The 27143-nt window shown below is 42.2% G+C and overlaps 1 protein-coding gene across 3 annotated transcripts; it reads left to right on the top strand.

The window, feature by feature from the left end:
* Nucleotides 1-23575: 23575 nt before the first annotated feature.
* sp8b (sp8 transcription factor b) lies at nucleotides 23576-26563 on the top strand. Of its 3 annotated transcripts, XM_049025414.1 has the most exons (3): nucleotides 23576-23685; nucleotides 24210-25314; nucleotides 25414-26563. In XM_049025414.1, exons 1-3 carry the CDS (start codon nucleotides 23665-23667, stop codon nucleotides 25569-25571), a joined length of 1284 nt encoding a protein of 427 aa, XP_048881371.1. In that variant the 5' UTR covers nucleotides 23576-23664; the 3' UTR covers nucleotides 25572-26563. The 3 variants fall into 3 exon arrangements, with proteins under 3 accessions (XP_048881371.1, XP_048881369.1, XP_048881370.1); XM_049025412.1 differs by having other exon boundaries at nucleotides 24210-26563; XM_049025413.1 differs by lacking the exon at nucleotides 23576-23685 and adding an exon at nucleotides 23759-23969 and having other exon boundaries at nucleotides 24210-26563.
* The last annotated feature ends 580 nt before the right edge of the window (nucleotides 26564-27143 follow it).

Here is a 27143-nt window from a genome sequence, read left to right as displayed (position 1 = left end):
TATGTCTTCAGAGGTGGCTGGTTGGTGTCAGATGTGTGAGAGATGCCAAGTTGCGAAGGACAATCAGCCGGTGGCTCATAGCTACATGGGGCATCTTTTGGCATCAAAGCCTAACGAAATCTTGGCAATAGATTATACCGTATTGGAGCCTGCTTGTAATGGCCTAGAAAATGTTTTGGTGATGACAGACATCTTTAGTAAGTACACCCTGGCCATTCCCACTCGAGATCAACGTGCCTCGACCGTAGCGCAGGTTTTGGTTTCGGAATGGTTTTACAAGAATGAGGTTCCAGCTCGGATTCATTCCGACCAAGGCCGAAATTTTGAGAGCTTGTTGATCCGGCAGCTTTGTGATCTTTATGGCATTGAACGTTCTCGCACTACCCCATACCATCCGGCGGGGAATGGACAGTGTGAAAGGTTCAATAGGACGCTTCATAATTTACTTCGCGCGCTGCCGGTGTCTCGCAAGCGGGACTGGCATTCCTGTTTGCCGCAGTTAGTGTACTGCTATAATACAACTCCCCATCAGGCCACCGGTGAGTCCCCCTTTTTCTTGATGTTTGGCCAGGAGCCTCGGCTCCCAGTGGATTTTCTGCTTGGTAGAGTTCAGGATCCCGGTAGGGGATGTGTTCATGAGTGGGTCAAGGAACATCAGGCCCGATTACAGGTTGTGGTTGACGGTGTGAGAGAACGGTTAAGGGTGGCTGCAGCCCGTCGGAAAAGGAATTACGATCAGCATGTCCGGGAGGTTCCTCTGGCTGAGGGTCAGTGCGTGCTGTTGCGGGAGACCAGTGCCAAGGGTCGGCATAAAATTCAGGATTTGTGGGGTTCGGTAATGTACAAAATCTTACAGGTACCTGATTCTGGCGGCTCCGTGTATACTGTGGCCCCCCTGCATGGTCAGTCTAAGGTAAGGCGAGTTCATCGCAATCTACTGAAGGCGGTGGTTGGAAGGGACCTTCCTACGGGTGTGGTGGTTAGTTTTCCACCACCAATGGACTCGCCACAGTCAGAGGAGGAGGATTCAGTGGCTGGTGATCTGTTGTGTTTAGGGCTGGAAGATCACAGTCCAACTGTGATCTCGTCAGTTCCAGCTTTGGGTTCGGTAGCTATTCCACAGGTGACTCGGATACCGGGTGAGGTGGAGCCTGTTCACGCTCGTCCAGTGGATTCGACCCTAACCAGGCAACCATCCGCTTCCTCAGTGGACCCACTAGTTGGTAATGTAGATCTTGGTGGGGTGGCCCTTCGGCGGACAGTACGATCTACTGCTGGCCGGCATTCTAATATCCATCGCTTGCCTAGGTCTTTGGGGGAGGTACACGGGGCTGTGCGCTCTGCAGATACTGCATCTAATGCCATGATTGCTTTGTTTAGGCCCTGGATGTAGTGGGTTCTTTTGTTGGCTTGTGTTATCGTCGGGGCGACGATAAAGAGATGGGGGGTAGACTGTAGCAGGAGAAGGAAATGAGGTGTGTGCCTAATTAAGTTCTGGAGGGGAGTGGCCAATCGGAGAGGGCGCTCAGACTATAAGGGTTACCCTGGCACCAATGTTCTAGGCTCCTTGGCGGCGGTCACCTTAATTGCTGGATCTCCTGTTCGTCTGCGGACATTTTACCTTGGTGTGTTCAGCCCGGGTCCCGTGTGTTGTGGCGTGGGGTTGACAGCTGCTTCATCTCGCGTGGAACTACTGCTGCTCTGCCTAGCGGCGGCTGTGCCCTGCTCTGCCTAGCGGCGACTGCGCCCTGCTCTGCCTAGCGGCGACTGCGCCCTGCTCTGCCTAGCGGCGACTGCGCCCTGCTCTGCCTAGCGGCGACTCAGCTTTATTTTGCCTTATTGCTGCTGCCTAGTGACATTTGCACCGTTTCGCGCTTTGCGCTTCCGGTTTGTCCATACTCTGTCTAGCCTATAGCAGGGTGAGTCGCAAGCGGGTCCATAGCTGGGGGCAGGGGGGTGTGCGTGCCCACATGAGTGCGAGCGGGGGTTGGAGAGTCTGACTGGTCCCCCGCTTCCTAAGGGTTTGTGTTTTTGTTTTGATTGTATTATGTTTGTGTTACATTTGTTCTGTTTTGAATGGGATTTTTATTGTGTATTAATGTAATGGTTTTGTATTTTATTTGTTTCTTTTAGACTGCAGTGTTTCCTTTGGGTTTTGCGTGATTTTGTTTGGTTTGTGGTTACATCTTTTTCCCTCCTCGCTTGTGCCCGCCCGACTCTGGCTGTTCTAGGTCCCGGTGCCCAGCCTTAGATCGGCAGGAAGTGGCTGCTGGTACGCGGCGGTGTTCCAAGCTTACGGTGCTGGGATCGACTGATTACTCTTTTTATGGTTTTATTGTGTAATAAAAGTGTGTGTGTTTGGAACAACGTCTCTCCGCTGTTTCTGGTGAACGGACCAGTGTGCCTTTGCCCGGGGATAGGGCGATTTAACTTTCTCTGGGTGTAATACCTGGGGTGGCGTAGTCGGACTAACGTATGGCTATTGGTACCATTGTTTGGTACTATTTGGCAGTATTTCTCTCACCACCACTCGCCACACTAAGATTGCGCAGTGCTAACTGCTAATTCATCACAATGCTAATTTGTTGCAAGACTTGAGAAATTAGCGTGAGCATACGCTCTGTTTTTCCCGGACGTGTCCTTACTTTTGGGACCTAGAATTGCCTGAAATGTCCAGGATTTCAGTGTTTCATGTTGACATTTGCTTTCTACAGTCAGAATACTTTCTGGGGGCACACATGGGGCTTCTTTCTTTGTCCTGCCCCACTCCTCTCTTTTTGCAAACCAAAATATGGTCACCCTCTGAGAACATAAAGCGGACAATCACTTCCACTCCCTGCATTTGCTCAATTTAATTTAGATTTATGTAACCTGTTTAAAAAAACAGTCCTCATACTGCATGGACAATTTCCTGCCTAAAAATTACTAATGATGACCAGTAATTTATCTCACTGTATCACAGCTCATTATACTTCCTTCCTTTAACCCTGATGGAGATTCACTGAACACAACAGTAAACAAACAACTGCACATTCCATACAAGTACATCAGAAAATGGTAGCTTCTGACAATCTATCTATCCATTCATCTTCCAGCTTCCATATTTCTGAAGGATATGGAAAGTGGGGGGGCAGCATCCCAGGCAGAATATGGCACAAGGCAGCAATACGCCCTGGGAAGGATGGTTTTTGACAGTCCATCTTGTGGGAAAAGCACAGTAAATTATACTTATGGAAGGCAGGTTATTTTGGGAGTGTAAGGTATCAAGGACATTCTCCCTTTCTTTCAGAGGTGCGAATGTTTGGGGCTTGAATATTAGAGCAGGTATGGGTCAAGGGGCACATGGTGGCAGTACTGAGCAATTTCGGGGCTCGTTCAGGGAGCAGCCGCTGTCCCAGGGTAAGGGGCAACGAGGATGAGGGGCTATACAGATGGGTGCAGTGATGACACCAGCCTTCCACATGCAGCTTGGCCTTTAATTACAACTGATTGCTGGGAGAGGGAGTTTGGGGGGGGGGGGGGGGGGGCTTGGGGGAGGGGGACAGACAGGTGACAGGACGGGGAGAGGAACCTGTGGCAGATCGCGGTGCCATCAGGCAGGACGCGCCTCCGCCTGACAGCTAATTAGGAACGACACGGATTCCTCCCAATGTAACAGATGTTCCCTAATCAGTGCAGCCTGGGAGGACGCAGTGCCAGCAACATTTCATGCACAATTTAACTATCTAAAAGGAGCAGATACTTAATGCATTGTCAGGCCCCTGCAGCTGTTTCCCTCAGCTGAGACGCTCGCCGTCTGAAATGTGACGTTTTATGTAACGCTAACAGAGTGTCTATAATACATTAATAGCTGTAAAAAAAGGCCACACATTTGCAAGAAAACTGTGCCCTGTTAGATGTGGTCACGCGGTTCTCAGACGGGAAGGAAACACCCGGCACTCTGGTGTCTCGAAAATGTGCCTGAATAGAAGCCCCTGTTTTCAAACACTCCCCTTCAACATGTATAATAATAATGTTAACATAAAGCAAATAATCAAACAAAGACCCTCAGTCATTCCTGCGCTCTGATCATTTGGGCAAAGTGCCATTTCCTTAATGTTTAAGCTTTCGATTTGTGATCTTTACTGCAGCTAGTATAAGGATTTCACTTTCTTATGGTTCATACAGTAATTTGGCACAACAGATGTTTTAAATGTGCTATACACACACACACACACACACACACACACACACACACACAAGTAATTATATCTTTGTCGGGGCTCTCCATTCATTTCTATGGGGAAAACTAATCCCAAGATGACGACCTCCTGCATACCTTGGTTGTAACAATAATGAAGTGGAAATGTGTATGTGTGTGTGTGTGTGTGTGTGTGTGTGTGTATATACAGTATGTACAGTTCAGTTTTACTTACCAGAATCAATACAGTCATGCATCGCATAACAACAATGATGTGTACTGAGAAATGCGTTGTTAGGTGATTCCGCTGTTAGTGTGCTTACCTACAGCATAGTGTGCTAACCTACAAGTGCCTACAGCATAGTGTGCTTACCTACAAGTACCTACAGCATAGTGTGCTAACCTACAAGTACCTACAGCATAGTGTGCTAACCTACAAGTACCTACAGCATAGTGTGCTAACCTACAAGTACCTACAGCATAGTGTATTAACCTACAAGTACCTACAGCATAGTCTGCTTACCTACAAGTACCTACAGCATAGTCTGCTTACCTACAAGTACCTACAGCATAGTGTGCTAACCTACAAGTACCTACAGCATAGTGTATTAACCTACAAGTACCTACAGCATAGTCTGCTTACCTACAAGTACCTACAGCATAGTCTGCTTACCTACAAGTACCTACAGCATAGTCTGCTTACCTACAAGTACCTACAGCATAGTGTGCTAACCTACAAGTAGCTACAGCATAGTGTGCTAACCTACAAGTAGCTACAGCATAGTCTGCTTACCTACAAGTACCTACAGCATAGTCTGCTTACCTACAAGTGCCTACAGCATAGTGTGCTAACCTACAAGTAGCTACAGCATAGTGTGCTTACACAAACCTACAGTAGATGGTATAGCTACTACACAACTAGGACACGGTAAACTATTTTTAGAGTAGAAGAAGTACTTTCTTAAATGATGATAAAAAACCCAGTATAGTAAATGCATAAACAAGTAACATGTTTATTATCATGCATTATGTATAGTACATAATTGTATATACTGTACTATACTGTATATACGATCGGCAGCACAGTGGGTTTGTTTACAGCAGCATCACTGCAAAAACATGAGGAATGTGCAGTGCTGTGACGTTATGATGTTGCTAGGCAAGAGGAATTTTTGAGTCCTATTATAATCTTATGGCAAAACCGTCATCAGTTGTTGAACGAAACGTCTTTATATGGCATGTGACTATATACCCTATATAGACAAAAGTATTGGGACACCAGGCCATTACACCCACAGGAACTTTTATGACATCCTATTCTATATCCATAGGCATGAATGCGAAGTTGGTCCCCACTTTGCAGCTATAACAGCTACCACTCTTCTGGGCGCTTTACACAAGATTCTGGAGTGTGGCTGTGGGAATTTTTGCTTATTCATCCAGAAAAGCATTTGTGAGGTCAGGCAGTGATGTTAGATGTGAAGGCCTGGCTCACAATCTCTATTCTAGTTCATTCTAAAGGTGTTTGATTGGGATGAGGTCAGGGATCTATGTGGGCCAGTCAAGTTTATCCACACCAAACTCACCCAACTTTGTCTTTATGTACCTTGCTTGAACAGCAAGCTGAACAGAAAAACGCCTTCCCCAAAATGTACCCACAAAGTTTGAATCCTAGAATTGTCCCCAGTATCTTGGCATGTCGAAGCATTAAGAGTTTCCTTCGCTGGAACTATGGGGCCGAGCCCAGCCGCTGAAAAACAACCCCATACCATTAGGCCTCCTCCACCAAACTTTATAGTTGGTACAATGCAGTCAGGCAGGTAAAGTTAATCTGGAAGGTCTCACTGGGGTTAGCAAAAGGAACAGGCAGCGTACTCTGTTCATTTGCGTTTTATTTAATTTGATGCGATCGGCACCCACATGCATAAACATGGCTGAAGGATGATGACATTTCTCAGCAGTATCAGGCAAGATGAAAACCCAGCTCCCCATGTACCTCACGCGTTCCGAGCCTCTCGCCAGACCCCTTTTACTCCGCATCGCCACCGGGAGTAGCAGCGGCTCTCTCCGGCTTGCCGCTTTTATCTGATGCTCTGGATGACAGGTAATCTGGCTGAAAGTTCCTTCAATTGCACCCGCAGATAAAAAAAAAGAAAGAAAAGAAGTGGTGTGTGATGAAATCTGAGCAGTTATCACGCTAACCATTACCTGTCAAGTCGCCCGCTTCCATTTAAGGGTGCATCAATTTTCTGAAGAGGAAATCAAGGGCGAGGAAGAAAAGCTGGCCAGATAAACAGTGACAAAGGCCTCTGTCTCTTCTTTTTATTTATGATGGGATGTTGCTGCATGGAGAGCCCAGTGAAGACTTTATCAGACAAACAGATACATGGCTGATAGCCGGCTAGTCTTCACCTTTCATGACATGTCACACTTTGCCCCGGATGATTTTTCCACCCAATATGACTTTTCCTCAAGATCGGGAATCCCTAGAAGACTGTCCAGCCCTCGATGAACTGGGAGATAAAACGGAGAGGAAAGTGAATAAGCTGGGAAGAGGGGTGGTCCGGACAGCAATTTAAATACCATCTAGCTGCTTTTCTTTTGAACACGTTCGTTCAGACACTTTCATTTAGATGCATCATCTTTTCTGAGCCAGGGAATGAAAAACAGGCGGCAAGAAAAGTATTGCACGGCAAAACCAAAACCCAAATTAAAGTCAAATGAACAAACAATATGTACATTTTTGATGTCTGTCGAAAGTATGCATACTAAGACCTTGTCCTGTTAGGCCCAAATGCTTTTGCTAGGACCAAATGCTTCTGGCAAAAAGCATCTCACAGCACGTGTGTAAAGGTTTAAATTTGAGCCTGACTGGCACAAACACCGCAATAAATCTTGTAAATCTTGAGTGCTGTCCTTGGGGAAAAAAAGGAAAACGACCCGTCATACATTATAATCAGAACAGACGTTACGGCAACATTTGTCTGAAAATTCTCAAAATGACAAGCTCCACTACAGGATGAAGATAATGACCCAGGATGTGCCCCCCAGGCACGAAGTGGCTGGCCTCTGCCAGGACCTTCCCCACTCTGTTATTAAGTTACTGCAAACGTTTCTTGTTTCGACGCAGAAAACCCTGGGGGCACAGCCCGATGGGGTTTATACTTCTGGAGTGTCTAGGTGTTACGAATAACTCATCGCTAGCTGTACCGAGTTCTGCATGAAATTCCACTCGGCTGGAGTATTAAGAACTTTAACAAGCTCTTATCTGAAGAGAGGTCTGAGCACACTTGAACACACTTGACAGAGGATTGTCTTTCATAATAGATTATTAATTTCCACTGCCACACCTAGCAACCAATGACTGACAACTAAGTTTATGAAATCAGATTTCAAGACCTTGAATAAATGTAAATTCGGGATAGGCTCCGGACCCCCCGCGATCCAGTAGGATAAGCGGTTTGGAAAATGGATGGATGGATGGAAAATTGCTCCATCGACAATTCTCTCTTCAGGCTTGCGTCGATTCACCAACAAAGACGTCAAAAAGCGCTCTTTGCAAACAAACTGTGAAATAGCAGCATTTTTTACTTAAACCAAACCAAATACCAGAACCTAAGTGCCAAATATCATTTTAGTCAAGACAATTTCATGCAACCATGGGGTATGATCCAGTTATAAAAATTAACCCATTTTTTAAGCAATCCAGTGGTCAAAATGATGAGTGTTGATCTGGATGTGCAACTTTGTTTTACAATATTTTCCATTTTTAATGAAGAGTTAAGCTGTGCACCACTTCACTGTGTAGTGCTTCACTGTGCAGTACTTCATTGTGTAGTGCTTCACTGTGTAGTGCTTCACTGTGCAGTGCTTCACTGTGCACTGCTCATCTAATTATCATGTCTTTTTGTATCAAAAGCCAACATAGTTTTTTTATTGAGATTTAAATCCCTTTTGAGTATTATTTTCTGTAAGTGTGCATTTTTAAATTGGTTACTTCAAGGTTAAAAGGAGTGGCTTCGGATTCAGAGGCACCTGCGGATTGTTCTGTCACTAAAACAGCCTTATAATGCTGCTGCTCTTGTTCGGGCTGCTTTTCGGGGCAGAGCGATGGTTTCTGTGGGACACCGTAACTGTCCATCCCTGTTGCCCCAGCAAGGAGGCCAGCAGAGTCACGCTTAATGAGATTATCGCAGCAGGCCTCCGACATTCCTAACATCAGCCGCCAGCCTGACCGGTACCATCCGCGTTGGTATCACAGCGCCAACCTTCCTCCTCCACGGCAGACATTCACTGATCACCTGACTGACCAGCGTGCCTCGCACACGGTGCAGTTGGACAGACCCACCATACATTATATAGCATTTGTGCCTTGAGAATTCTGGGGAAAAAATAATAATAACTCAAAAGATACGTCTGATATCAGGTCAAGTTCGCAAAACACGGTAAAATGTATGACTACTATTTTAGCATGAAGTCTAAATTAATAATATCAACAAATAGTATTTAATAAATACAGTTCCTTTATTTTCAGTTTACTGTGAAAAACAGGGTACACAAATAAAGCAGATTTTGCTGTAATGTACCATGTAATTGCTGCCCTCAGGGACCCCCCCCAGCTCACTGAGCCCCAGGCTATTGCCTGCCTTGCCTGTCCTGTCCCTACACCTCTGTGTCCACCTCCTGACATTCCGAGTGCAGCGCTGTGGCACCTACCGAGCGTCACGTGGATGAAGTGTGTTTACCTGCCTGCTGAATGATGTCGAGTGGCAGCCTGATCTGACGTATTAAACAAATAAAAGCCAGTTAACCGTTAAATTTGAAGGCAACCTTTAAGAACCTTCGTTTTAGACTAAACTACACCTGATGCTACTGAGAATTCCAATAACAAATGAAACACTCGTTTCAGTTAGTCATTTCAGTAGCGGCTTTAGCATGTAGCATTGTCACAAAGCACTCGGGCTCCAGGTCTCCAGGGAGAAAGACTGAGGCTATGGCCACAAGGGAAGGTAGGGATATCCCCTGGGAGGAACTATATTCAAGGGGGAACCCTCCTCAGGACATAACTGGGCAGTACAGCTTTACATAAAGTACTGAGGTAAATTCAGGCTAATGGTTAGACAGCACAGGCAGGCAGACTTCAGATTGGTGTTGTCAATGTTCTGTGTTTGCCTGTCGTCGTCTGTGCCATGTGTGCAGACTGAGAGGGAAGAGGGAGCCGACTCACTGGGAAGGCCCCGAGCCCCTCGCCAGCCTGCTCTCCCCCAGCCCCACGGATTACACATACAGGAGTTTCAGTGACATAAAAAAGGAAGTTCCCTGCTGAGCCTGTGAGGAGCAGAAAGGGGCCGGTGCTCTCACATCCCGAGCCGGGCTCTCAGCAGCATGTGAATGACAATGGATTAAAAAAAAAAATACATGAATGTCCTGCCTACACAGGATATAATATAGGTGGCCGTGACAATGCCTGAATGGGCTGACGGACCAGTCGAGGAGCAAACGGACAATGGGCTAATGATAAAGGAGATTCCTGTGGGCAGCAGTGCATCGCATTCAGCGCGTTCCTCCAAGCACTGACCTCGCAGTCGGGGTAGCCCCACAGGGAACCCGAAATGCAGACCCCACAAGGTACGGCAGGTGGATACGATTTTGTAAATGGTGAGTCAGAGCTCTATTAATCACCAGCACCAGGAGGATAACGAAGAAGGGGGCCCGCGCTGTCGATCGGTAGCCGTCACGCTTTCATTCGAGCTGTTTCCTCGGCTCCTTTGCGTAGTCTTAATTTACACACACATTTCGGTCTGTCTCTCATTGAGGAGAACGTGAGAGGCACTTGGGGGAAGCATGTAGCATTGGAACATAAAACGTGAAAAAGGAACTCTCAGCAGTGTTCTGCGTTTGGTTCGAAACTGAACACCGAAGTTATCTGCAGCTCTGCTGACAAATTAATTTCATCGTCAACAGGAAGGATTACGCAGGTGTAAGTGCAGTCACACATTCCAGAGTATTGGATGGCAGATGTTCGTGCCTAGATTTGAGAAATGTCCAAGTCGACCACTTTAGCTATTAGCTTCCCTTTCAGTTTGGACAAAATAGCATGAGCTTGGGAGGCCTTTGGAACTTATTTAATGGAGGTATTTCCCACAAGTGCCGTGGAGGTTAGATAGCTTGAAAATTAACCTACGTTAAAACATGGCTATAGTTAATATATTTAAAAATAAGAAAAATCGAAATATACTAGCCTCACATGCTCAACCTACTCATGCGTGGGTTTTCTGTGTGTAGCTGTGTGCTTTTTATAAGGACTTTTTGTAAATTAAATTTCTTATCTAAATTGTGCGAAATTGAGTCCAGTGCTAAGTTTCGTTGAATGTTAAAAACACAAAAGAGGACATTTCTGCCACCTTACCTTCCTCAGACAATCTCTGCCCTGAACTGTTAATCTAATTAAAGAAAATAAATGTATACACACTGATCACCTTAGTGACAACACATAGCTGAGAAAGCTAATTTGCTTCCTTTCAGTTCCTCCCGGAACAGATAATAGTATTTTATTGCACAAAGGTCACTAGGGAAATTAACTTATCGTCCAGCAAATAAAAAAAAAAACTCACCACCCAGAATAACAAGTATATCCTGATTAAATTCAATCAAGAGCCTCCCAGTAGGATAGGACACTGACCTTTCTCCCAACACAGAAAGAAATAACCCAGACAAAGGTTGGCTAACCCACAGCATCTGAAGCACTCGTGTTAGATTGTAATATTAATAGTAAAAGGCAGGCAGCCTCCCCAAGGCACATTCCTCAGGTTATCCATCTGAAGGTGAAGTATTGCCTTAACGGGAGTAAAACTGGTATCTTTAGTTAAGATTAAAAGTCCAAATCAGAATTCCAAATTGGGTGTGTGAACTTTTGCTGAAAGCACAAACAAAAATAGGGAAGAGGAGATATGTTCTTCTTCCTGGTCGTATCACAGCTTAGGGTACAGCATTTTAATTTGCTTAGCAAGAATCGTATCTTGATTTCTTTGAGTCAGTGGTTGATAATTGAAAATACCAAGATATCATTAAAATATACTAAAATGAATTAGCCAACATATGAACCCTTTTGAGTGAACAGGTAGAATTTACTCATTTATTTTGAGCAAATCAAAAGGTTCCAAACTCACTGCTGCCCTGGGTAAGGAGTTATAGTTGGTAGGTAGATACCTACCCAGCACCTCTGTCTATTTGGTGCTCTCTGCCCAGGCATGGAGTGGTCTTCAGGACTACATGTGGGGTCACTGTTCCCAGCCCACAGATATCGATGCCCAATTCAGTATTTGCATACAGTATTTTGCTTTTCTGATCATTTACCATTGATTTGTTCCATCTCAGACACATGCTATTCTGGATTTTTTTTTCTTCCAATCACGGCTTTAGCTACCCCTGGGTCGACACCTTAGTTTCATTGTGTTATTATGGGAATCACATTACCCAAAGCATTGAACGTACTGAAGTGCGTTGCATTGAGCTAATGAAACGTTGTAACAAACTGACAAAAATGCCCTAAGTGATTGTTTGTTTCGATCAATGATGAATCTAGTAAATAAAAACCAGTAGAGAAAACTCAAATGCATTGATCCCGTCCCTGCAGAAACCTACTCACTGTGGAAGGCATGGTTCAATGATGCCCGACAATAAAATCAATAAAACTCATCCTTTCAATAGCATCCAATTATCAGTACAAAGTGAAGACAGCTTTCTATCATAAATCAGAAAACTTCACTCAAAACAGACATGAGAAAATAAATGCCGACTGAAATTATATCAAGGGCTAGTACAGTCTCAGTGACACAGGCCGACCAGAGGCACTCGACACTGAGATGAAGCTGAAGTTTTGTGGACCGTCAGACAAAATGTTTGAAACACAATATCGATTGTCTTTGTAAAGGTAGCCAGTTACTTTATGAGGACAAAACTCAGACAAGCTCTTTTACCACGAACTGAGTTATCAGGCAATCTGAGCATTGAATGTTTTTGTCCTTATTTAATCCCATGTGAATCCATCCATTTTCCAGAAAGGCTTATGCCAGGAAGCACATGGTACCAGGAAAAAGAAAGGATGCTGTTTTGCACAGGGCACACCTGTCTTTACACTATGGAAAGAAACCCATATGGAGCGCCAGGTAGCTCCTCCTTGGACTATCCCATATAAATGTGGCAACATCTGAAAATCAACCGGCTCCGGAGGGCGGGGTCAGATCGATGGCTTGTGCAATAAGTCACTCTGTTGGTTTAATGCCACAATACAAGGAATAAGGCGGCTCTGGGAAAAGAGATGATTTTTTAAACTCATTGCCTTATTTTAAGGGAACAAATAGAAAGCATTGCAGAGGTTATTCATCTCTGTTCAGTGCAGGTTAAAATCCTCCTCTGTTTCTTACTTACGACGGCACAACCCAATCCTCACAGTCGTCTAATTCGCTTTCACAGACAGATGTGTGCTTTGCTTACTTGCTGTACACATCTTATTTTTTTTTCTATTGTGCAACTGGGGCCAAGTTGGTGGTGGCAGCAAACCATGCAAAACCCGAAGGACTCAAGCAAGAGAAGAAATGCTGGGTTTGTACCTGAACAGTGGATCCACACAGCACAGGAGACATCGTTGGGAGTTTATTACAAGCTTGGCTTGTAACAGGAATGCCGATCTCCAATCACAGCTGAAAAGCTCTCCGTCCATAATAACTGACGAGAGCCCGTTTCATCCCACTCACACACACTAAATGACAGCAAGTGAATAATTAACCTTTAAGCAATTAACTTTCGATGAACTTCACAGAGGTGAGCTTCTGGTTTGTCCCTGGTCCCTCTCCCCCAAAACAGCCACTCCTTTCTCTCCCACATTCACATTTACATAAATAACATGGTGACCAATGTCAACAGTTTAGCCTAAAATAGTGAATAAATCTCCAGTTGACAAAAATCAGCATCTGCCTGCATCATTCTTATCACCATCATCAGTGAGCCGTGATTATCAGTGGGCCAGTGACACCTACGCGTTTTAAATAATATGTAGTGCAGAATTCGTTTGTAATTACTTTTAATTACTCATTGTTGATCAATATCAATCGTGATTTGTAAAAATGGTCATATATTCATACTCCAAAAAGCTTGTCTATACCTATAATGTGGGCATATAATATAACGTGGGTAGTGGCAGCTTGATGGCTAGGGAAGCGCACTTGTAATTGAAAGACTGCAGATTCGAATCCCGACCAGCAAGGTGCCACTGAGGTACCCTGAGCAAGGTAGCGCCCCCAAGCCCTGCTCCCCGGGCGCTGAATTAGCTGCCCCATGCTGTGTCACGATGTCACACATGGGTTAAATGCGAAGGACACGTTTCGTTGTTGCGTGCTGTGGTGTGTTAACACTGATCACTTAATTCTAACAAATGAATGGAAGTTTCTTGGCTATGTAATTAAAACGCTGACATAATTAATGTGACATTCCTTTGGTCACAGGTTGTTAACTAGGTAATTACAATGAAGACTATTATGTCTTTGAATGATTAACTTACATCCTATTTTGGATCATCTGAAACCCTTCAGCTACTCCTTTGAAAATATTTGTTTACATATATGTAACAGGGTGGCCTTCTATGTCATTTACTGAAGACTGATTGCACTAACAGGCCGTCATTTTTTTCAGGTCCACCAGCTCCTCCTGAACGTGTTTAACTGCATTACACAAAGGGTTAAGTGAATGTGAAAACGTGAGATTGCATCCCATTAACTGTACGTCACTTCTGAAATGCGGTGCGCTGTTCACACGCCGGCCATCATGTGGAGAGGACGAAAATCAGATTAAACAATTAGTGTCAATTAGCTACAGCAAAATCATTCCATAAACAATTGGTCTCCAGTGCCCAGCTTAATTACGGGCGACTTTCAGCTCCTTATCAAGTGACTCTCTGGCTGTGATTCATCCCTCGCTCCTCACTGCCCCCCCCCCCCCCCCACAGTGTCCCCCAGCCCCCCAGGCACTATCAATTATCCTTCAGTAAACAAATCCTTGATAATAAACGACACCAGTAGCTGGCCGTTATTTGCATGCCTTAATTTATGCAGGTCTGATTCCGCAGAGCCGCGAGTGATCAAAAGGCAGCGTGATTAGGAGGCCGGATGTCGGCGGCGATTGGGAAGGAGATAAAAAGAAACAGGAAATCAATCAGGAAAAACTGGCAGAAGGTTAAAGACCAAAGAGATGAGGAAGCAGAATTATTTCTTTGTGATTCCCACAGGAAGCAAAAAAGAAAAAATTTACTAGCATATTTAATCTGCAAAACTCAATACACATCCAGATCAGAACATGTCAGACAAAATAGCAGTTATATATTACATTTAAATGGTCAATAAACTAAGTGCTATATTTTGTCTGTTTGTCTATCTATCTATCTATCTATCTATCTATCTATCTATCTATCTATCTATCTATCTATCTATCTATCTATCTATCTATGTGTTCAATACACTGCATGATGATGTATATCTGTCATATCTCAAAAATTAAAAGTAGAACAAAAACCTACAATAATATAAACCTGGCATGTTTGCAGGGTAAAGTTCAAACAATTTCATTTGATCTCTTTTATCACATTTCATGAATGACTAAACAAAGGTCTAGATATAGGGCAGGATGTAGATACATGGGGATTGGAGTGAATGTTGATGCTACTTCTGACACCATCTCCATGTGGGGGTGATGAGAGTGACCACGGAGGGGTGTCACACACACCCCCACGACGAGCAGGAACAGGAGACAGCAGGCATGATGACATGTTAAATTACCATGTTGATGTATAGCTTAATGAACCCCCCCGGTGATGATCGCGCTCCACATTAATCAACGGTCCTGAGCATGTTGCCTTATTTTCTCAATGCTTTGCTGATAAACTGCAATTTCATTTAACCTTGGACAAGAACTCTAATGGCCTCCGCAGGACAACTGTCAATACTTTGCTGGGGATGCGGTGATTAAACTGCGAAGCTGGCTTTGTGCTGCACCTGTATTCTCACCTAGAAAAGAGCAGAAAGCCTCCGCACTCTGCCACAAACGTGGGACTTACGCTTTCAATGAACACTGAAGGCTTTGGATAAAAGTTTGATGTCGATCAAAGTGCCGTAGAGAACATCGCCTGATTTCTGCGTATATAAAACATCAACAGTAACAGTCCAACGTTAATTAAGCATTTGTAAGAACCTATTGATGTAATAGGTACCATGCTAATGACTGAATGTAATTACGGGTACAAATGCAAGGCTCTTGTGGCATTAGTATGACGGCATCAATGGCTGCAGACCCAGACACTGTCGGCATGATTTATTCCGATAGCAGCCAGCTCCTTCTAACAATTCTGCATAAATATTCTTCTAGAAAAAGGATGCCGTCTGATTAAAAACAGTTGTCAGATGATGTAAAGGACAAGGACAACTATCCATTCTATGATTAAATCATTTTTAAAAGTATCACTGAAGAAGATAACCTTCCCCCCTGGGAAATTGTAGATTAAAAGTTTAATTGCTTTTTTTTCTGTTGCAGATTTTTCATTTACAGTTTCCAGGAGGTTGCTACCCGTGTACATCATCAACAAGATAGCTTGAAGAAAGGTAAGTATTTTAGGTTGAAATCCAGAAAACAAAAGAGCGAGCATTAATGCATCGTTGGGAATATAATTATTACAGGTCTTCCTTTATACAAAAGCACTATAACGTGCAAAATAAAGTCAAGATTGTTATCATCTAAGGTGTTATAACATTTTCCTTCCATTGCCTGTGTACAGTCTGAATAACAATGAAAGCCACCATTCAGTACTCATTCTCCTCCCGTTAACTCCCTCCACCGACACTTTAGTGCTGACAGGCGGACACCAACTTCCACTATTATCCTGGACGGACAAAATGCCTTCAAGAGGATAATTACAAGAGGTTCAAAAAACAGAGTAATCCCGAGTACTTAACTTTATGTGGTCGCTTCATTTATTTGCCTTAGAACCTGCCATTCTGGCAGACTGCGGGGCTTAACGGCTGTGTGCGCGCGTGTCGATGAAAAGCACGAGACAGGAGGCGCAGGAGTAAAGCCGCGGCGGACGTGTTTGAGCTCGCCGTTAACCTTCAGACTGACGCCCACGTAAATGCACAGGAACGGACACAGCAGCCGTCATCGTTTTAACTTACCGAAGCAGAAAAAATAGTGCGCATACATACAAGCGCGCGCACGCACGCACTCACGCAAGCGCGCGAGGCTGTGTAGTGTGGAAAAATTCGCCGATCCAGGGTCCCATACCCGAAATAAATTCAATGTTATAATAAATGTGCTAATAACACACACTCAGTTTGCATTTTATGCGAATAAAAAACAGACTTCACATTATCATTACCAGTTTACTTCATTTCATCTATAGTAGTTTAGCTTTTTGTGCGCATAGCCTACGAATGTATTCATTCATTTAGGACTTCCTATGTACCTTTAAAACAAAACATAATCATCGCTGGTAAAAGATATTAAAATATATTTTCATTTTTCCCTTTTTGACAAAGAAAAACTATACAAAACGTCCAATAAAGCATATTACTACAAAGTGAGTATTTATTACTTAACTGTATTTAACGATATTTGAATTGCTGTATGACAGTAATAATACCAATATCATCTTTACATTGCATTTATGTTCAGAAGTTCAAAATGTAGTTCGAGATTTCCCCCATTGTGCTGTTTTGGCATAGTTCCTTCAGTCTGCACAAACAATAAGTCTTTTTAGTTTTTTTAAGAAACCACAAAATCTAGATTTTGAAAAATAATGAAAGAGTGATGCCTGCGGTGTGTAAGAATGATTTCGTCAAACAAAGGCTGCAGTTAACGTGTAAGTACAGTCACAACGAGGTCTTTGATTGTTAACTCTGACAAGCATTTAAATATTTTACTACTGAACACTGGAAAAGACTAAGTCTAGTTGAATTTTTAAAAATACAATTGGTTATCTAGCACCCCTAGTAACATTTCACCATTCACAAGTAATCGGTAGTTCTCAAGAACAATTTGCAATTTGATACTTGTTGTACAGTGAATACTGATTATCCACGTATTCATGTTATCGAAACTTTTCTCAGTGTTTTTGTTGATGAGTGGGGGTGGGGGGATAGGTCTTCTAAGAGAAGGTTGATTTACAAGCCAGAAGGGCAGCCCTCCAGTCTGACAACCCCGGTAGCAGCTGCCTGATCGATCCCCAACAAAGGCTCAGAGGAGTGGGCAGTCAAAAGATTGTTAACTGGCCATTTTTTCTAAACAGACATTTATGTCAGTGTTTATGGTCTGACGCTTTGCTTCATTGTAAGTCATGGCGCACACCCATCCTCGGGCATTCTCACATTGTACTTCAAAAACCCCAAGAAGGGGCCAACATTTGGCTCGTATAAAAACTATACTAAAAAAAAACACTCCAGCAGTTTGACATGTCAAGAGGACTTTTCTAAATTCAAATTGGTCAAATGATGTGTCCTGTTAATCGGCTCGCTTATATATGGTTCAAATACTGACAATGCCTTTGGTTATCAAGTCAGAACACCACTGAAAATGACGTGAAGGTCTTTCTTTGACTCGGTTCTGTTATAATACCAGCCTGTTACAAACATTTATTACAGTCACCTACATTTACTTTGTGTTTTTCTGAAACTTTTAGGAACTTTATTCCTCATACATCTAAACGCCATGTTCCAGACATTTTAGAGTAAAGTAAATAACTAAGCCCTTAGCTTAACAAGTCACAATGCTCTTGGCCTAACTTAACAAGAATGATTATTTGATTTGAACATAATTAATAAAGTTCTATTGAAGCATGTATAATATCATTTATAATGTGTATTTTCCTACATTTGCGAACTTTGAAACGTAAAGAGGCATAACTGGTGCAAATATGTGTTAGTGTAATTGTTGAATCAAACATGTTTAATTTCCTTGGTCAGAAGAGTGCTGCTGATTACGATGAAAAAAAAAGTATTATATATATAAAACACAGAATATTAACTTCTTTACATCCTCTGAGTGCTGCTTCTTAAGACAGTTAATATTAGTAGTCAATTTGTACTGCATTTGTGTATATATATCCGCTCATGTTTGCATTTGGCGTACATCAGTGATCACAAATGTAGCCACTGGTCATCCTTCACCCCCCCCCCCTCCCCCCCCCCCCCGCAACCACCCCAGCCCCCACCCCCCCCACGCTGGCAGACCAGCAGCCCTCGCGGGGCTCAGCCAGGCAGAGAGACGCTTCCTGCACATCCTTTGTCACACCATTTGGGCCCCCGTGTCTGTAGTGCTACCTCTACTGGCTCCGCTCACACTTCGCCCCACAGACGGACATCTGCTACCTCCGACCTCCCGGTGAACGGACAGAACTGCGGCACGAGCGCACCGCCGCATCCAACCGCCCCGCTTGCTGTGCTGGAAGTGCTGCACTCTGGCGCAGTAAAACCCAAGCAGCTAAATTAACCTTCCTGGACCAAACGTCACTCAGCCTGTATAATTTTAAAAATAACATACACCACCTCTACCAGTGAATGACCCTGTGATATGCGTAGGGCAGTGAGCACCTGCTCTACCGACATGAAGCGTTTCACAGCGCAAAATTTTGGTTGGAGTCTGGAAAATTTTGCTTTTCTTACCAATGGGCTAGTAAACTTTGGGGAATTTGTCCATACGACATATTGATCGTGAAAGTAAAAATTGTCACTGTCACGTGGCAGTTGTGTTATTATAAACCATAATAAAAAATCAAACCATGTTTTTTCCTCCATAGAAAACATAAAAGTCTTCTTTATACGCAATAGTATAGACATAATTCACAAAAATGACAACCAAATAAATCAAGGATTGACTGTCCATCAGATCAAAGTTAGTTCCGATAGAAGCAAATCCCCGGAACTGATGATCTTTCTTAGGAATGTATCGCTTGTAAAGTAATTAATCCTATTCTATAAACTATACAAATTTAACTCTCCATTTTGGGGAGAAAATGAAAGCAACAACAATGAATCGCTGTTCAGAGTCTTATCCAGCTGGATGGGTGTGACTAAAGGAGAAGATGCATTAAGTTTAACTATGATTTAGAATTGTTGCTCACGCGCTGTCTTTCATATTACGTGCTCCGATGATTAGTTGGAATTATTAGAAAGGACATGATATTTTTTATAATGTGACAGACTGTTTGGCTCACGGATGATCAACTGTAAGACCAGTCCTTCAATGTTTCGGGGCTGATTCCTGACCAGCTTGCACATGGAGAAACATTTGTACAATAGAGACTATAGGTCAGTCATTTAGGCTGACAGATAGCATTGACCCCAGGGAGCGACTGGACATCTGTTAAGTAATAATAGCAGAAACAAACAAAATGTTATCAGGTAAGTCACTGTACAAATAACTATGAAGCAATAAATTACTGTTATATGAAATTATTTCATAAACGTCCAAATAGCCTCCTTTGCTCAATTTATATTTTTTTTGGCTGTGAGGGGAACTTAATGAACTAGCTGTGCATCAAGATTTTATAAGTATTTTGTGAAACAAATAACTATGAATTTTCAATATACGAGAAAATAGCTCATTTAAATTCTACAATTAATTTATCCCAGTTCCTCCAAAAACGTATTTTATAAAACTTATTATATAAAAGCTCTTACCCTCCCTTACCTTATGGTAGTCTGAATACAAACACGTGACATGGCACTTTCCGATTAAGTGTAGAAATGACGAAGCGTTTGTTACAGATAAACTCGGTCACATGTAAATGCTGTGCTCTAGAAGGTCCTAGACATTTAAAAAAAAATGCGCACTTAAATGGGTTATTGTGTCATTAAGTCCAGCATATTAACTTATGTGCTTAAGTAAATGAAACATACATAAAATAACTCACATTTTCCGCAACTCTACATTAGATGCACTGTATTTCAGATTAATCTGTTAAATTCTAGGCCTAAATACTGAATGTTACACACTGTGATCTGTAATATTTTAAAATTAATCTCGCAAAATGTCTGATGTAACACTCTGTGTTACAATAAATGCCTTCCATGATTTTTTCTGCTCAATATATGACAGCAGATATATCCCCGCCTGCGGAATTTTACGCCTGTGTATGTGACGTGCCGTACGGTGGGAACGCAGAAGTACTCGTTTCTGTTCTTTTACAGCGATGTGCATTATTTCATGGTACAGTGGGCATTCTGATTTCTATACGTTACTCGGCTAATTGTGGTGGCAGTTAATTACACGCAGTTTACGTTGCAGAAGGCATTTTGATGCTAAATTACATAAAATTCACGCGCAGACACACGCAAACACGCACGCACGGACACACGTAGCTTATGTCTTCCCGATCAATTTCATGGTGCAGTTTCTTCTCTTTACTCTAGGGAGGATTACTCGAAAGCACGCGATATTAAACTCATTTTGTTCCTACTTAGTGGTGCTGAATAACTCTTTTATTTATTGTAACAAGTAGAAGAGGTTTTAAGATTGATTTCGCGACGGCAATTTCATGCGTATGAGAAGACAGATTTAAATTGTGACATCTGTTCTGCGCTTTACAGTTAGGCCAGAATGAAAAGCTCGACCCGGGCGCCACCTTTTGAATATGGAATATTTATTACAGTGGGAGTTTGCTCAAATTTCAAAATGCAAACAAAAATGAGGGATATGTATACATATACACATATATTTGTGTCGCGAAACCGATCTTTGAAATAAATTGCGTCAGTTGAAATTGTGTAATATATTTGCAATAGGGAATTGAGTACTTCAGCGACATTAGGCATTAAAGTGTATAGGCTTGTCTCCAGGTAAACCTCAAAGGTAACTATGTCAGACACGTTTAAGACTATTTCTGCCGTATATATTTTACATATAGAATCCCCGCAGCTTCTATAGTGGAATAAGATGCATGTTTAACAAACAGAAGAATGTAGCGGCAAGGGTCTCTCTAAGCGCACGGTACGATGACCACGGACCGGTGGATTTATAGGTAAATAACCACCTCCTTCACTTCGCGCGTTGCCAAACCTGTGCGGAACATATAATCTGATTAAGACGGTACTGAATGACTGTCTTCTCGGTTACTCCCATTTCCCATTGTAATATCCGTACTCCCGTATTTATTTCTCTTTTTCTTATTTTGGTGTCTTAGAAGTCTCTCGTGCATTTTTGAAAGATTGTTGAAGCAATCTACTTTCTCTTCTGGACATGGTGAAACTTTACCGGTAATGCTTATCGGACAATACGGTACGTATATGCATGAAATAATCACGAAAACAGCCACTACACATATTTATACCGACCGCCTGTTACCAGTTAAGTTTTTTTCTTTTGCCGTTAATAATCTTCTGATGCAGGGGTAAACTTTAAAGAAGTTAGGTGCACTTTAATATAACTGCTTTAAGCTACATTATCAAGAAATTGTAGATCAACGGAGAGACTTAACGTCTCACAATTTTGAATATAAAAATCGTATTATGCTTTCTGAATGGCATATGCTATGAAAAGTTTATGTAAACAAACGTGATATTTCCATGACAGATTTCGAAGACGAGAGCATTCCGATTTACAACTCCATAGGTTTGCGGTGACGTGACTTTCGGGGGTGTTATAGACTGTCAAATATCTGTTACTAATATATACAATAATACTGTCAAAATATAAGTTGGTTGATATAATAATGGCAAACTATGAGTACAGAAATGATAGTGAAATATGCAATACTCGTGCGAAATATATTTTACTGGTATTGTAAGTTATACATTATGAAAAGAAAGAAAATCATGAATAATAATAATAATAATAATAATGACAATTATTATTATTATTATTACTACTACTACATAACTAAACAAGCAATACATGTTTGTATGTATCAAGTTCTTGAGAGTCGCTGTCATTATCTCGACTTCTTTATTTTGCGAAATTTGAGCACGGCGTGGATTGACCTTTCATCGCGTATTTTCCCAAGATCTATTGTCGAAATTGAAGAAACAAGGAGAATAACCTGACTGGCCATCCATCACAGTGCGTAATAAAGTATAGAAGGTACAGGCTATGCAGATGATATGATGAATATTCCGCGGTCGCTTTAATTAACTTTTCCTTGTCCTGCGATGGCCAAGCTGGTCAACAGACTCGGTCAATAAGCATATTAATACCAAACAAATAAAACTGCAAATGATTAAAACCACGGGCTTTATTAAATTTGAAATTCAAATTAAATTCATGCAGTTTGTGCACACTGCATGCTAATGGAATTAAACATTACTGGAGCAACATGCCAGCGCTCAAGTAAAATATAGGGCGGACTATGTCAAACGTATACAAACACGCTCGCATATCATTTTGCATTTATAAGAACTCTGCATTCACATTAAACAAAATCCAAGTGCGTGGGGGGTTTAACTCAGAAATGTATGTTTAAATTACATTTATTTTAATAATTTAATTCATAATACAAAGCTGTCAGAGATAATGTTCCGTATGAAACAAACGGTTATATTCGGGACACGCTGCTCGTTCTAACCCTAACCCTCCCTACACCCCAGGGTCGGGCAGATACGCCCTCTCAACATGCCGAAATCACTCAGCAGCGAGTGCAAATAAACACGCACTAGTTGCTACAGCTCAGTTTATATACAATATAGGCTGCAGGCCTACATTAACTATACATAAGTTGCTCAAATTTGTGAATATGCAGCACAGTCAGCTTCTAATAAATATTAGAATTAGAATTTTTTTTATCCAAACATAGCCTTTAATCTTTTAATAGTAGTTCCTGAAAACAAAACTTATTTTTATATTCGTTGGTTATGGCATTTTTCCTTAAGAATTATTTTAAAAGAGCAGTCAAACTAGTCGGCTGAAAACGTTTTAAAATAGCTGAATAATAATATGTGAATATGTACATTCCTTTAATGTACTTTTACCTTTTTAACTTTTCATACTCATTTTACTCATTTGATTTGTGGAACACAAATCACAGACCTGCATACTATTTCTTCAGCTATTGGAAACTTAAATTCCTGCCCCGAGTGTCGCGGGTGGATATAAAACAAATACTATGGTCAATATGACCTTAATTGCTCGGGTTTATTCTCTCGTAGTTATAATCTTTTTATTACTACGTCCACATTATAACGTTATCGTGTCCGTTTTGTTCTTTCACTGCGGAAGCGCGGGTGAGGGGGGGGGTGGTGCCTGAAGTCTATTGATGACCTCACGTTAGAATGTGGAAAGCTGGAGGTGCCGGTGCTCTGATTGGCCGGCTGCGTCCCAGCGGCACTTCAAAGTCGGAGAGGACCTACAATTGTGGTGAAATGGGCGGAATACATCATTGTATTGCACACCTCTAAAAAAACAGTGCTCTGATTTATAAATATAAAAAGATCCTCTGAGGAGGGCGCTTTTTTGTGATGGCAACTTCACTTCTAGGGGTGAGTCTAAGGATTTTCTTGCCGGTTTAATTAGTTGTGTAATTGTCCTGCGGAAAGGATTGAAATTGCTTTGGTACGAGTGGGAAAGTCAGTCCGTTGGTTATGTTTTTAGCAAATTGGTCAAGGAAAGTACTTCCATCAGAAAGAAACGGGATTTGCACTTTCTGTCATCTATCTGCAGATGCACCCAGGACGTTTATGTTATTCCATTATAGAATCCTCTTAAACCTGTACCATTTCGCCGTATTTTAACTTTTGCGTTTCTTGTTCATCGCGATCTAAAGGTACGTCATTCGCATGCAAAAATGTATACTGTGATGTAAAGCGAGTGAACATGTTAGTTTTACGAAATATACTCAGTGAATTGTTCTATGCTGATCTTAAACGGTACGAAGGCACTAATTGTAGGCTGATGGGATAGAACAATTGCATATTTAAAACTCTATATATGGATTTATTTTAAAACGAGAAGGCGGGTTATCGTGCTTCCTCATTTAGTAATTCTTTTTAAAATCTCTTTTTAGGAGGAGCCGAGATTAGGATCGACTCCTTTAGCCATGCTAGCGGCTACCTGCAACAAGATCGGAAGCCCGAGTCCCTCACCTTCTTCTATATCGGATAATACATCATCTTTTGGTAAAGGTTTCCACCCTTGGAAAAGAGCCACCGCTAGTAGCTGCAACGTCGGGTCCAGCCTGACGAGTTTCGGCGTATCTGGAGTTTCCAGAAACGGGACAGGACTATCGGAATCCTTTGGGACAAACGGCTCCACGGGATCAAGTGCCTTTTCCCTGACGTCTGGCAATTCTTCGAATTCACACTTCGGAAACGACTACTCGGTTTTCCAAGCTTCTGTTTCCAACACGTCCCAAGATCCCAGCCACCAACCGGTGTTCATTTCCAAAGTGCATACATCAGTGGACAGTTTACAGGGTATCTATCCGAGAATGAGTGTCGCACATCCCTATGAGTCGTGGTTTAAATCTTCTCACCCTGGCATACCTACAGGAGATGTTGGTACCACCGCCACTCCTGCGTGGTGGGACGTGGGAGCTGGCTGGATTGATGTCCAGAACCCAAACGGAGCCGCGTTGCAGACATCGTTGCATTCCGGGGGACTTCAGACTTCGTTGCACTCTCCTTTGGGAGGCTACAGTTCAGATTATTCCGGTCTGAGCCACTCGGCTTTTAGTTCTAGCGCTTCTCCTCACCTTCTGACCGCCGGTCAACACTTGATGGACGGGTTCAAGCCCGTGTTATCATCCTACCCAGACTCTAGCCCTTCGCCTTTAGCAGGAGCGGGCGGGACCATGCTGACCGGAGGGCCAGCAGCATCTTTAGCAGGATCTCCTCGGTCGTCGTCCCGGCGGTATTCAGGCAGAGCCACTTGCGACTGCCCTAACTGCCAGGAGGCAGAGAGACTAGGACCAGCCGGAGCCAGTCTGCGTAGGAAAGGGCTTCACAGCTGTCATATCCCGGGCTGCGGAAAAGTGTACGGTAAAACTTCGCATCTCAAGGCACACCTGCGATGGCATACTGGAGAGAGACCTTTCGTTTGCAATTGGCTGTTTTGTGGCAAGAGGTTCACGCGATCCGATGAGCTGCAGCGACATTTACGTACGCATACCGGTGAGAAAAGATTTGCATGTCCGGTGTGCAATAAGCGGTTTATGCGCAGCGATCACCTTAGTAAACACGTAAAAACTCACAGTGCCGGGGGATCTGCAGGGTCAGGCTCCAGCGGCAGCGGAGGCAAGAGAGGAAGCGATACAGACAGCGAACACAGTGCACCTGGTAGCCCCCCGTGCAACTCCCCAGACCTGTTGCAACCTCCGGACTCCGTACAAACCACGGGTATAAATGGCCACACTAATGTCATTGAATGAGCAGGACATCGCTCACTGCAGGAGAACTACAGAGGCTGTAGGCGAAAAGACTCGAAAATGTAGACACTGATCAACATCTATATTTATTTTGCCCCAGTTGGAACTGAACGTTAAATCCAGTTTAAGTTAATTGGTGCAATCTTAATTGTTGGTAAGGACATTCAACTAAGATATAGTTTTAATTATACACCGCATTTTCATGGTGGTAATAATAATAATAATAATAACAATAATAATAATAATAATTGCTGGGGAAGCATCTATTATACAAAACATTAAAACTACACTGACAAATGAGCGTCTCTTAAAGAAATCGTGGCCAGCAATTCTCTACAATTTCCAATGTATATATTTAATAAAAAAAAAAAACTGTGGCACTTTATTCTTGAACACTGATAGTTTCGTCGTTTTAATACTGTCTGTTTTAGTCGGACACATCGCAGTGATATTACATTGTTTTTGTTCTGTTGTCATCCACGCTCATGAATTGTGGAAAAGATGATGGTTATTGTCTTTATTGAGGAAAAACTACATTACAGTCTGGCCATATATTTAATGCGAACTACTGGTGCGAAAGAGCCCATTTCTAACTATTCGTATTAAACCTGTTGCTGCAAAGCCGGAAATTGGAAAATGTAGTAGAGTAGCATAGCATATCATTACCCAATGCCTATGTAAAGGTGAGTACGGTATTTGTTCTAAACACGTTTTGTATAGTATTTTCTAGTTGTATATTGCTTCTAGTAAATATCTGAAAATATATGGGAGTGTATTTTCTTTTCTTTTTTTGTCAAGAACAAATGAAAAAAATGTATATTTCTGTGGCAGTGACATTAATCCACAAGTTGTATCTTTAAATATGTCAGAGACGCACTTTGAATTTATTTGTAGGATTTTGAAAACAAATTTATTTGATGGAGTGTTTAATCACATTTTTCATTGAAGTGAGCATGTCCGTATTGTACCCTGACGGTCACAGCAATCTGCGACAATTACAGTTTATCGGCTTTTCAGCTGAAGCCGGGTAATAAAGTCGGAGTGGATTTAACTGTATACTCACACTGTAATTTGTCTTCAAATAAGCGACCATCTACCCGAACTAAATAGTAAATGAATGATCAGCATAATCACAACAAACGCGGTAAAAAATGCAAATTGCAAAACAATTTTTCTTGCATTTTACAGTGTCTTCATAGTATTATAATCATTTTGAGTGGATTTTGATTATGCTTCATTGGCATTTAAATACGTTGTTTCTTGTTGATTTAATTGCACCACGTTTACGCGCCATGCTGATTTAAAAATAACTCTGTTTAATTTAAATATATAAAATGACTCAAACTCCCAAGACAATGCAGATACAGCCCACTTAAATAGTCGTTCTCGTATATATTATTATTAGAAATATTAGAAATATGACGGTTTAAAACTGGGAAATTAAACTCCTTTTGATATAAAGACTGTGGGCTCGAGTTCAAGCGGGAACAGTGTCATTCTCAGTACAAAATAAAATAACACCATATTGTTTGGAAATGTCTAACAAAAAAGTTGACATTTCACATTCATTCGTGA

Source organism: Brienomyrus brachyistius, chromosome 9, assembly GCF_023856365.1.
Source record: "Brienomyrus brachyistius isolate T26 chromosome 9, BBRACH_0.4, whole genome shotgun sequence".
Lineage (NCBI taxonomy): Eukaryota > Metazoa > Chordata > Actinopteri > Osteoglossiformes > Mormyridae > Brienomyrus > Brienomyrus brachyistius.
The sequence above is the reverse complement of the archived record's forward strand: the minus strand, read 5'-3'. Positions and strand labels throughout refer to the sequence as shown.

Excerpts from the sequence above, each read along its gene's own strand:
- sp8b (XM_049025412.1), top strand. The coding sequence starts at position 23,665 with ATGGCAACTTCACTTCTAGGG. Across the intron at positions 23,686-24,209 it reads TGGCAACTTCACTTCTAGGG|GAGGAGCCGAGATTAGGATC; the intron begins GTGAGTCTAAGG and ends ATCTCTTTTTAG.